Below are 12,917 nucleotides of genomic sequence, written 5' to 3' on the forward strand. Positions count from 1 at the left end.
TTAATGTCCAAAAGTTCTTGGTCTCCTTGGAATACAAACTTAATGCTTAATTTGAGAAAGACAATGGGGGATATCATTAAGTAGATCATGCAGGTGGTGTAAGAGCATATGTTGTGCTACTTGTATGCATGGCATATAGCTAACCCGATAAAGTTACAAGTGAAATTCAGTTTTTGGCATAAGGTTAAGCCAAATAAAGTTTATCAAGTCAGCTTGCATTTGGCGTATGGTTAAGAAAATTAGAATGTTTTCTGTTTCGAAAGTAAAATATTTTACTTGAGAATATTAGGTCGTATAATTTTTCCGATTGTTGAAATGGCTTACGCACAAGTTGTCTATATAAGGTTGCATCTTCTAGTAACTTCCCTTCATTTTTCTGTAATTTGAGACAAGTATCCACAGGTGTAGCCATTGGTTTCGCCTCATCCATGCTAAACCGTTTCATTAAATTTGTAGCATACACTTTTTGAGAGACAAAATAACCATTCACTTTTTCTACTTCAAGATCAAGAAAGCATCCAACTTCTCCCAAGTTTTTCATTTCAAACCGAACTGATAAATCACTTTGAAGATGTGCAATTTCAGCAACATCGTCTCAGTAATTATCATATCATCCACATATAACAAGATCATGGTACACATATCCGATTTCATCTTAACAAACAGACTGGAATCTGAATATGAAATTTTAAAACCACAAAATGTAAGATATTCAGCAATCTTACCGTACCAAGATCGTGGAGCTTGTTTAAGACCGTATAATGCCTTCTTCAGTCGACAAACATAACCTAGGTACTTTTCAGAAATAAAACCACGAGGCTGATCCATAAAAATTTCTCAATCTAATTCACCATAGAGAAATGCATTCTTCACATCAAATTGCCATAAATTCCAAGAATTGTGCGCTGCAAAAGAGATAACACTTCTTACAATTACCATCTTTGCAACAAGACTAAAAGTTTCTTCATAATCCAACCCATAATTTTGTGAAAAACACGAGAAACTAGACGTGCTTTGTACCGATCAATAGTCCCATCAGCCTTCTTTTTTAATTTGTAAACCCATTTACAAGTCACAAGATCTGTGTTTTTTGGATTAGGTACAAGCTCCCATGTATTGTTCTTTTCTAGGGATGAAATTTCTTCTTGTATCGCATTCTCCCATTCTAAAATTCCTTGAGATTCTTTGTAGCATGAAGGCTCAAGACCAACCATATTTCCTGAAAGAAACAAGATGTCACAGTACAAGGATTTAGTTGTACCTCATAATCTTTTAAATGATTTGGTCGCTTCCTTGCTCTTGTTGACCTTCTTGGCGACCCTTCTTGGTTATTTGAATCTGAAGAGTTACTCCCCTTGTCACTTGAAGTATCGTCATCAGATGGAATGTTATCAATGTCATCAACCGGAACCACTTGGGAATTTTCTAAATTTTCCCCATCCACAGCTACAATATCATCATCATACTCCAAGATGGTAACATCGTTAGAAATTGTGTAATACGTTGATACCTCATCGAACACCACATCTAGAGAAGTAACACACTTCTTTGTTTCTGGATTCATGCATTTATACCCTTTTCTACATGGATCATAACCCACAGAAATACACTTTCTTGCTTTTGGGTCTAATTTAGTTCTATTTCTTTTAAGAACATGTACATAACAAACAGACCCAAATTCAAATGGAGATTTTTCAGTACCTGACCATGGTGGTAATCGGTTAATCACATGACAAGAACATTGCATTGCTTCATCCCAAAGTTCTCTAGGAAGATTCTTATCGTGCAACCATGATAATCTTACTGAGGTAAGATGTGCGATCTTCCGTTCTGCTACCCCATTCTGTTGAGGAGTTCTTGGGCATGTCATTTGTCGGCGAATACCATGATGGCTGCAATAGTTAAGAAACTCATCTGACATATATTCACCTCCAATCAGTTCGCAAGCATTTTATTTTTGCCCCAAACTCCTTCTCTACTAAATTTTTGAACTCAAGAAATTTTGAGAAGACTTCACTTTTATTTTCCATAAAATACACCCATGTATATTTTGAGAAATCATCAACAATAATTAACATGTAATGAAGACCACTGCAACTTGGTGTTCTGGTTGGATCCATTACATCTGAATATACTAAATCAAACATCTTGGATGAACGGTTAACTGAATTTTAAAACCGAAGGCGATGAGACTTACCAAATTGGCAACCTTGGCAAATCACATCATGTTATATTTTGTCCAGATCAGGAATACCTTCAAGCAAATTCTTTGACGAGATTTCGTGTAACAGCTGGTAGCCTATATGACCTAATCTTGCACGCCAGATACGTGATCATTGCGACTAGTATTCTCCACAAAAGCCTCATTTGCAGTCATAACAAACAAAGATTCTTTTTGCTTTCCAGTAAAAAGAATATTAACAGTCAAAGATTGTATATTCTCGATAATTTTTACATCATTTGGACCAAAAAAGAACATACCTTCCTGACTTGGTAATCTGAGGAACAGATAAAAGATTTTTCTTCAGTCCCGGCACATGATAAACATCATCTATAGCTATATTATCACAGCTTATATTGTTAACTTTCATATTCAGCTTCCATTCATTCACCACTGGATGCACTGATTTATCAGCAGTAACAATAGCTCGTCCTTCATCATATCTACGAACTGACGAGAGTAAAGATGCATCCCAGTTGCATGATGAGAAAAACCAGCAACTTCAATTGAAAAAAATTGCTCCCACTTTGGGTTATCTTCTTGCTTCTCATGAACTGTATTTGCTTTTTCATCTCCAAGTTTTGCAAAACATCTTTGTTGATTGTGACCTTGTCTTCCATACCTAGTGCATTCAAGCCAATCTTCAGGTTTTGTACGACAAAATTTTGCTACGTGATTAGGCTTTCCACACTTGTAACATTGAACAGTTTTGTTCTTCTCTTTGATAAAAAATACATCTTCTGATCTATGCTTTCCTGACATTTGCCTCATTAATGCTTCCTGGTTAGAAAGAAGATTTTCTAACTCAATGATAGATGGTTGAGTTGTCCACCCTTGCACAGAAGAAATAAAAGGAATGAATTCCTTTCTCAAACAACGAATGATATGACGCCGCATTCGAGCTTCACTAATTGGCTCCTTCTCATCTAATTCTGAAATTTCATAACAAAGATTTTTAACTTTCAAAAACAAATCAGAGATAGACATACTTCCTTGACTTCATGTTGCAAGCTCGCTATCAAAAAATTGTAGTTTGGCGATATCCTTCTTTATATTTAACCTTTTAAGATCATCCCAAATTTTTTGCAGCGACATCTCATTACTAACATGATCAATATAATCCTTACTGATTGATGTCCTCAAAGCATACGACATTCTCGTCATCGGCAACTGCTTCAACATCCACTTGAATTTCTGCAGGCATAACTTCATCTCCACAAACAAGATCCCACAAATCTTGACCTTGCAGATAAGCTTCCATACAAAGACTCCAATACTTGTAGTTATCACCTACAAGTTTCTCCACACAAGCTTGAGCAGAATTACCACTATTCATCTTCACAAACAATAAACAAGAACAGATTTCTCTTTTAGACAAATAAAAACTAGACTTGTCTTTCAGGATTTTTATCAAACATATGTCACTCAACCTTGCTCTGATACCATAACACAAATAATGTTATGATAATCAAACAAGAATCAAGGAAGAAAAAGAGAGAACGATTACTGAAAGAAAACTTCTCATAAACTAATAGTAGCAAAAGAAGTGAATAACTTCTACAATACCAGACCCTTATATAGGGAGAAAATTTTTGATGGGGGCAATTTTGGATGAGGGCACGAGGGACTAGTAGAAAACTAACACTTGTCAATAAGTTTTGTAACTAATTAGCCATCTGATTTTTATTATAAGGGTGTTTAGGGAAACACGGGTGATTGGTTTCCTTTTTATTAATGCTAATGAAAGAAACACGAAGGAAGAAAACCTGTCTTCGTCTCCATGGAGTTCTAACATAGAACATCCGAAGAAGATCAAACATGGTCAAATTTTTCTTTTTCTTTATTTATTCTAAATGACTCGAGGAGTAAAACTTTGGGTTCGGTTTGGAATTTTTTTTTACTGATTTTGGATCCTGTGTAAAATCAAAAGATTAGATTTCTTTTTCATGATATTGGATCTTGATCCTAACAAATCTTTTATTTCCAGCAAAGTCCAAACAATCATTAGTTTTGGTCGTCGTTATTATCTGTGAGCTTTGTTTCATTGGAAAAATTGAAATATGTGTTTATTTTAATTCTTCATTAATGGGATTATCATCTCAAGGCGGTTGTTAATGGAAGGTGCAATATCAGCGCCGTGTGGCGTTACTACTGTTTCTTAGCATGGGTGATATGCTTCTTCTAACAATTTGTAGATGATTTGGTTTCTGTTTGTCTTCTAACACGTTTAATTACATTTCCAATTAAGATGGGTGATACAGTCCAATATACTAACGAGAACTAGATGAAATTTCAAGTACCGTGGCAGTTTCTGTTTAAGCCACGAAAAACTAATCCTGATTATAACACGGTAGAGGTCACAGACAGTCACATAAACGTTGTTAGACAGCAGGTTCATATTGCACCTTCTTCGAATGGATCTTTCTCTAATTTTCTCCATTTTATCATGGTCAGTGAATATCGTTAACAGGTTCATGTTGAAATGGCTTACCCATCTTAAATGGAGTATGACATATCTCTTGTCCCTTGAGGTGTCCAATTTAGCCATGAGATGTAATCCAACTCATGATGGAAAGGTTGGAGTGACATGTGGCAAGTATGACTAGGACTCACTTCTAACCTCATAAGGAAAAATCTGTTTTCATCCTGTGTTTTATTAAGTAAATGCAAGGAAATAGAAAATGATAATAAGTCACAAAAGTTTAGTGTCTTGTGTTTCTGTTTTTGTTTCCTTATTGTTCAATCTGTTTTGGGTATGTACTTTTGTGTGGTGTTCTTGCTACGTATTGTATTGTTTAAGGCGTGTTGTTGAGTCTGCTAATACTAGATTCAAGTATGTTTTCAGCATGAGCAGTGTTTCTATCATGTTTAAGTCCAGTAAGCGATAGTTAAAAAGCTAAAATTCCAACATTAACTGCTCCCCATTTAGTAACCAAATACAATTTTGCTACATATGTACATATGAATTTACGATACAGCATCCAATTTTCCGGGTTGGATTGGCAGATACGAGGATGAATAAATGTCTAAATATTATCATATTCATACCAATAGCTGTCTCTTTTGGGGACATCCGATAAATGTGGAGCGATACGAATAAAATTCAGATAGTTTATATATCCTCTTCTTCTTTTCTATATATAGAAAAGATAGTTCATCCTCATTTTACATCCAGAGCCTAACTAGAAATGTAAATGTGACATGATTTTTTGTTGTATCTCGCACAGCCACCTAAAACACTTGTTACACAACCCGCTGGAGAGCCTACATTATTTGTAAACTTCATGTTGCGTTGTGCAGTCAGTCTCCATTTTGAAACATTTGGAGCCAAAGTCACGTTCTTCAAGTAACAACTTGAGTTCGGTAATCTTCCTTCATCACTACACAAACTTCATACTCCAATTACTAACAATTGGCTGTACTTAACAGTCATATCTTCTTTTGCTCTATTTCCATCCGAAGCTGAAGAGAGACTGCAAGTCAATCGAGATCATATTGCATTGCTAGTCTCTCGACAATGCTCCTACTTACAACATTTCTCTGATACAGTTCTCTCAAAACTTCAGCAGCCATTTCCATTTCTTCTTCATGAGCAATTCCTTCAACTAAAATAGTATAAGTTGTTTCATTAGGCATGTACCCTTTGTGTATCATGCTCTCGAAAATCTCTAATGATAAATCCGTTCTCTGGGATTTACACAAACCTAGTATAAGTGCATTGTAATTGTCGATTTCTGGCATATACTCATTTTCTTCCATGACTGTAAATATCTCCTTTGCTTCATCTAACATTCCCTCCAAACATAATCCCCTGATCAATGAAGAATTAGTGTAAGAATCCGGGGTAAACCCACTCTTTGTCATCTCGTATAAAAGCTGAAATGCTGCATAAGTATTCCCTTTGCGGCACAGACTTGAAATGACATTCTTGTAGAAGTCATGCGGAGACGATCTCTGTTTATGACCCAAGCTCTGGAATATGAGAAAAGCTTCTTGAACCTTTCCTTCTTCACAAAGCACGGCGAGAGCATTATAAGTCCCATCATTAGGATTAACATGCCTATAAATCATCTGATCTAAACACTTCACCACAAAATCAACCTTTCCTTCTTTGCAAAACTGCGCAATTATCGGATTGTAACTTGTGGCATTGGGCTTAAACCGACTTCGCATCATCTCTTCCAGGACCTCGAGAGCGTCATCAGTTCTCCCATGGAGGGCAAGTGAACTAATCAAGATATTATACGTGATGACAGAGGGAGAACGAGTTTCACCAACCATCTCAGACAATAGCACATTTGCCTCATCCCATCTTCCTTCATAACACATACTTCTCAACACAATGTTGTAGCTCACGACATTCGGATCAAAACCCTTCGAAGGAAAGTTCTTAAAGAATTCAATGGCTTCGTCTGTTCTACCTTCTTTGCAAAACCCAGTTAACAAAACATTGTAACTAACCAAATTAGGCTTACCACCTTTAGCAATGATCTCATCTAAGAGTCTTACAGCTTCATCTACTCCTCTATCTTTGTAAGCAGCTTCAAGCAAGAACGAATATGTAAACACATTCGGGACTAATCCCTTTTGCATCAACCTATCCAAAACTTGCAAACTATGCTGCAGATTCCCATGGGTACAAAGACCTCTAACAAGTGAATTATAAGTAACAGTATTTGGTGGACAACCAAATTCCTCCAACTTATCTACCAATTGCATTGCATACCCAACATTCCCTCTCTTACACAACTGATTTATCAAGAAAGTATTAGAAGCTGAATCAGGAATAGTACCTGAGCAAACCATCATCTCCATTGCTTTAATTGCTTTCCTAATTTTATTAGTTTTGCAAAGATCATATAAGAGTTGAGTAGCTTGAAACACATCAGGCCTATGACCTTTACCAATCATATATTCCAAGTAAAGAAATGCATCATTGAGTCTAAGTTCTTTGTTTCTAGGATCACTCTTGCCACTCTTCCAGTTTGGCAGTGTAAAAACAGTTTCTTTGGGTGCTATTGTGATTTGGGATGATGCTAAAACTCTTGAAAAACCTTTGTTTAATGAAAGGGTATGAAGGTTTGGGATTTGAGAGATTAAACAATAAGCTTTTCTTCTTTTCTGTAGTTTTGAGTATTGAAGTGGTGTCAGCCAATGTAGAAAAGCTGCTGCCATGACTGAATTTGCAAATGTTCTAAAGATTGGCTTTAAATATTTGTGGCTGAAAGTAAACAAATGCTGAGAAAGATAAAGATTAAAGAATTCATACAGTTTTCTGTTTGTCTCCTTCTTTTGCCACTGGTTTTGCTGAGTGTGAGCAGAGAAATCTTGGCCAAAGTTTATCCACCATTAGAGAAGCACATACTTTGTTGGAGGAATGAAATGAAATGGTAAATTTGGAATTTGAATGGCCAAGTAAAAAGATTGATAACTGGATAAGATTTTCCCATCCAAGACATGGCCCACCAATATAGCATCTCATGGGCATCATGCTCTTCAATCTGTCATGCTGCTTACCACAAGGTTCAGCACAAATGGCCGACTCCAGTCCAACCAAGAGGTGAGGGGTTCTGCATTTTCTTTTTCGTCGAACGATATTTACCACTGTACTAGAGATGCATATGCTAGTGATGAGTTATGTGTTGAGAAGGGGCATGGAATTTTGCATATCTATAATTTGGATTTCTGAAAACTTTGTTACAAAATCCTACTATGTGATTTTACTAGCAGCAAAAATCATATTGATGATGATTACCTTTATCTTCAATACCACAATTATTTTCTGTTTTAAGTATTTTACAAGTTTTCCCATCTTCAACAAATTACACAAAAAATAATAGTGTATCCTAATCTTTACAAATATTGCTAATTTTCCCCCCACCAATCTTTTGCTATATATTACAGCTACTGTTTTCATAACATATATATCCATATATATAAAGAGAGAGGGCACCATTCAAGTTATGAAGATGCCAATATATCAAATAGCCCAAGATTAGGCACATGATGTTATTCTTCCTTCTTCTTCTTCTCTCTCAAGAAGAGCTTCAACTGTCATCCTGAAGAAACTACTAGGCTACAAAATCATGCAACATATGAGAGGAACTGAACCTGTTACGTCGGTCTCCTGGCTCCATACAATCGTAATCTGCTGCCTCGGACCCAAGGGAAGATACAGCTGCTACATTGTACATATCGTCCGCTCTCATAATGAAATTCTGATGTGTACCACCAGACATAGATAGTGCACCATTATCGCAGTGTTGCAAACCTAATGTAAGTGACACCCCACTACCACTCCCGTACCTTGTCAATTCTGCCATTTGGTATGCTGCATTGGCAGCTGTCATATACCTTCCGCTGTCGTTTCCCTCTGACTGCACAAATGCATCCTGGAGTAAACTACAATCATCTGCATGGGTCCTTTGTCCATTATTCATTTTAATTCCCCCGTAAACTGTCCCTTCGGCTTCATGAGGTCTATTTTGAAACGAGACTCCGGCTGTAGGCCCTGACATTTCAATGTCAGATATAAAATCAGGCTTCGAATCGTGGAAATGTCTAGGACTGTATCTTTCATTGGTTGCAGACTTGACAAGTTGTTGCAAGTCTTCCCTTCTGTTATCTTCAGACGCCTTTGCATTGTCTCGTGCTGCTTTTAGGATATTTTCAGATGTAGAGTTGGAGTCCAACTCTGCTTCACCAAACTCTTCTTTGTACATCTCCTCTACCATGGGCTTCCAGAGACGCACCCTTGCGTTGATAAACCAGTTTGAAACCTGATAATCAAAGGTTAGATATATGCATAAAGAAGTAGTCAATTGTTCCAAGAGAAAGCTTTTTGTTTCCGTTTCTTACCTGACTTCTTGTTAATCCCGTTTGCCTTGCTAGCAAGATTTTATCAGAATCCTTCGGGTAACTGATGAGTGTCAATAGCATAAATTAGAGAGGCCAAATAATGACTGAGAGAAAGGAGAGGGAGAGGGACAGGGAGAGGGAGCTTACGGATGAAGGAAATGTTCAAACAGCCAAGCCCGAAGAATCGAAACAGAGCTTTCAGGGAGACCTCTCTGTGGCCTCCAAGCATGTTGTTGCATCATACCAAGCTGCTGAAGAGCCCTCTGCTGCCTGAGCTGCTGGTCCACAAAACGAAGACGAGATATCCCGCCAGCTTTGCCATTTCCTAGGGGATCTGGCTCCCCAAGGCTTTTGCGGGTGGCTTTAATCTGATCATTAATTGCATCACGTAAGCAGCGGAAGTGGCGTGAAATGGTCTGGAGGGCAACTGCTGTGTATGGTTTTGCTGCTCCACTCCCAGCTATTACATCAAAAGATGAAACTACAATCTGCATCTGATGGTAGTATTGTTTGTATCTCCTGTCGACCTGTGAAAACGATTACATTAGGTTTTATGAACTCAAATCATAGTGAGGCCGTTTCACAGATTGCTGCAAAAATTTGAATAGACTAAAGACAGACAACAGCAGTTTGAGGCGTGTTCACTGAAAATGTGAGCCATAAATGCCACCTAACTCTATATGCTGCGTGGTCATATCATCTTTCACTCATTGAGCGTCTATTAGTTTAGATACTAAAAACTGAACAGATGCAAATTAGTAGTCAAGCAAAAATAACTGAGCAAATTGTTAGCATAATTTGCAAAAAGTTGATTCAGATTGCTCACCTCATCCAACATGGACAAAAGCTTTGTCACCTTGTTTTGTAATTCTTGTCTTTCGGCAGGTGAAAGATCATTAGCCGATGAGGTGTTCGGCTCTTTAGGGTCTGAAGTCATCCCGGTCACATCCGCGTCTTTCAATTGCTCATCAGTCTCTTTAGATCCCTTTGGAGCACCCTCATGCTGCTTCAGAGCCTTGTGAACATTGACAACTTCATCAAGCAATTGTTGTGTCACTTTAAGGTACTTGGAGTTAGAAATGGTGCTTGTAACTCCAGGCACGCCATACGGAGAATGATCCGAACGCATCTGCTTGGATCCAACCACAGAAACAAGATTACTCAGTGATTCCCCTTTTATCATATCATGATGACCACTCGAGAAACCTTGTGGCAAGTACTCGGCGTTACGCAATTGCTTATTCGGAGAATGATCGTCATCTCTTGAGCCACCACCTGAAACTGAAGGATGAGAAGCCAGGAATGAAGTGAAACCCGGATTAGGCTGCCGATACTGAAATGAAGGGACTGGAATGGCAGATGGGATATGTGTGCTGAGGCTGAGAGACAATCCTTGACTCTGCGAATTCTGTCTACCGTTTAAAATTCCTAACTGTGAACCCAAACCAATCTGTGAAGAATCCTCAGCAACCGAGCTTCGGACTAGATTATCTGTTGCGCCATTAATGGACTGCATAGTCGCAGGACTACCATTCGGCTGCATGAACAACATCTCATTTCTGCCATCCCTCCACAAATTGTAAGCTTGCTCGCCGTTTTGTGAACCTAACAAATCCGACAGCATCGCTTGCTGCGAAGAGCCTAGTTCTTGTGTTCCTACAGATTGGAGATTCATTTGCTGCGGTTGAGAATTTGCAGTTAAAGGATCCGTGTAGGAACCTGTGGAATTAGAGTAATTCATGTACATCATCATGTTTCCTGCAAGACCTTGAGCTTCAGGATAAGAATTGGGTGCGGGATCTCTTAGATAGATGCTTGGAGCAACGTCTCTTTGATTGCTTGTTGGTGGGTAATAAGTAGCCATTTTATGTTTCTTCTTCCTCAAACTTGGAAATTTCCTGTTGAGGACTCTGAATTGGACTGTAAACCATTACCAGTTTTTACTTGCCAATGAATATTTTGTTGCTGCTGCTCCAGCAACTGATTATGTAATCAAAGAAAGGACCATTAGTTCTCAATTTGACCAATCAACAACAAAAAGGAAAACAAAACAGTCTAAGAAAAATCAGAACTTTATACTGATTGTCCAAACAAACTTCATAATAATTTGGTTTCTTTTCTGTGTTTCTCATAAAATCTTTATTCGGAAGATTAATTTATTATCAGAGAAAACATCAATATGGATAATAAAATCCCAAGTCAAACATGAATGAAAACGCAAACCAGAAGAAACCCAGAAACAAAAACAATCTAATTGTTAAAATCCAACAAAAACAGATTCAAGATTACGCATAAAGACTCTAGAAAATTAAATTGTAAGACAAAAGTAGTTCTCTGCAACTTAAAAAAAAAAAAAAAAATCCATATTTTCTGTTTACTGATCATTGAAAATGATTTCATTAGTCATGCACGAAAGAACCCACATCATCAGAACTGTCAATTGATTCACATGCACATCAGAAGAAAAGATTTTAGTATATATATATAGAGAGAGGGAGAGAGAGGATACCTCAAAGATATAACCAGAGAGTGTGTGGATTGTGGGGAGCAAAAGAAAGAAGAACTTGAAAAAATATGATCGGGTGAAATAGACCTCCCAAAACAGAGACAAAAACCAATCCCGAGATCAAAAACAACAATTTCCTTTCATTGAAACCCCCTCAAATTAAAAAATTATAAAACAATCTCCTTTATGTTTTTAATATTAAAATCTCTCTCTATCCATTAATCATCCCTTTCAATCTCTCCTTCTCTCTTTTCTTTCACACGTGAGATTACAATTACAATCAAACTCGACACACCATGAAACTGTTCTTTTCTCTCTGTCTATGAACCCTGAATCAAACTCAACAAACAAAATCAAACTTTAATTAATTAATTAATCAAAATCTTTGCTGTTGTTGTTGTTGCTGTTGTTCTTTGTTGGTTGTTGTTTCTTTCTTCCTTGGTTATTACTACTACTACTATCACAACTGCTGCTGCTGCTGTTGTAGTTGTTGTAGTTAAGGTGTTCAAATCTTCTAACTACCAGTAGGTAGACCTAAACCCTCTCTTAAACCCCTTCTTAGACCATCTCTCCATTACCACCCATCTCTGTTCTCTCTCTATCTCTCTCTCTATCTTTTCTTTCTTCTTCTACAAACTTGAGAAGAAGAATCTGAACAAAAATTTGTTGTAATAATATACACCATATAAACAAATGTATCTTATCTCTAATTTTGGTTTAATTATGATAATCACAACATTAATTTTAATTTAATTTAATCATACCCCACTTTGAATTTTGATTACTTAGGAAATGACGTGCCCCCTCAAATTTTTCAAACTTCTCTTATTTGTCTTTCTCATTGTATTAGAGTTAATCAAAAACAGTTAAAATAGTAGTTATTTTAAAATCAGCTTAAAACCCTCCAAATTAATTAATAAAAATGATCAAATCAATCAAAATAATTAGAAGAAGTGCAGCAATTATAAGTAGTTACTGTTCATTAAGTTGATGTTAAAGTCAAATTTGTTTAAGTTAATTAAAAGCATTGAACTTCAAATGATGAGCTTGTGGGCTTTGTAATTTCATTATAACTTTTGATCATAAAACAACCACTTTTCCTAAAGCTAGAAAAGGGTTTCTAAATATTATCTTGCTAGTACATGGAATAATTCTCTTTTTTCCTTTTTCTAGCTTAATTAGTACTAGTACTTCGTAATGGTTACTACACTAAACAAAAATCGTATTAGTGGGTAAATTCTTCGTTCGATTCATTGTATTGTACTCGAAGGCAAATCTTTAAAAAAAAATATCAGAATAGTCCTACGTCACCCGAACCAGCATCAACAACCA

At 36.9% G+C, this 12,917-nt stretch overlaps 2 protein-coding genes across 2 annotated transcripts; both read right to left on the reverse strand.

Annotated features, from left to right (window-relative positions):
- Positions 1-5,304: 5,304 nt before the first annotated feature.
- LOC113288708 (pentatricopeptide repeat-containing protein At1g79080, chloroplastic-like) lies at positions 5,305-7,590 on the reverse strand. Its single transcript, XM_026537827.1, has one exon. The coding sequence runs from the start codon at positions 7,394-7,396 to the stop codon at positions 5,702-5,704; it is 1,695 nt and encodes a 564-aa protein (XP_026393612.1). The 5' UTR covers positions 7,397-7,590; the 3' UTR covers positions 5,305-5,701.
- Positions 7,591-7,939: 349 nt separating this feature from the next.
- Positions 7,940-12,231, reverse strand: LOC113288709 (BEL1-like homeodomain protein 6). Its single transcript, XM_026537828.1, has 5 exons — positions 11,589-12,231; positions 9,906-11,059; positions 9,227-9,606; positions 9,080-9,140; positions 7,940-9,000 (listed from the first exon to the last, which is right to left on the reverse strand). The coding sequence occupies exons 2-5, from the start codon at positions 10,941-10,943 to the stop codon at positions 8,293-8,295; spliced, it is 2,187 nt and encodes a 728-aa protein (XP_026393613.1). The 5' UTR covers positions 10,944-11,059; positions 11,589-12,231; the 3' UTR covers positions 7,940-8,292.
- Between the last annotated feature and the right edge of the window lie 686 nt (positions 12,232-12,917).

The sequence above is a fragment of the Papaver somniferum genome, chromosome 6 (assembly GCF_003573695.1).
Source record: "Papaver somniferum cultivar HN1 chromosome 6, ASM357369v1, whole genome shotgun sequence".
Lineage (NCBI taxonomy): Eukaryota > Viridiplantae > Streptophyta > Magnoliopsida > Ranunculales > Papaveraceae > Papaver > Papaver somniferum.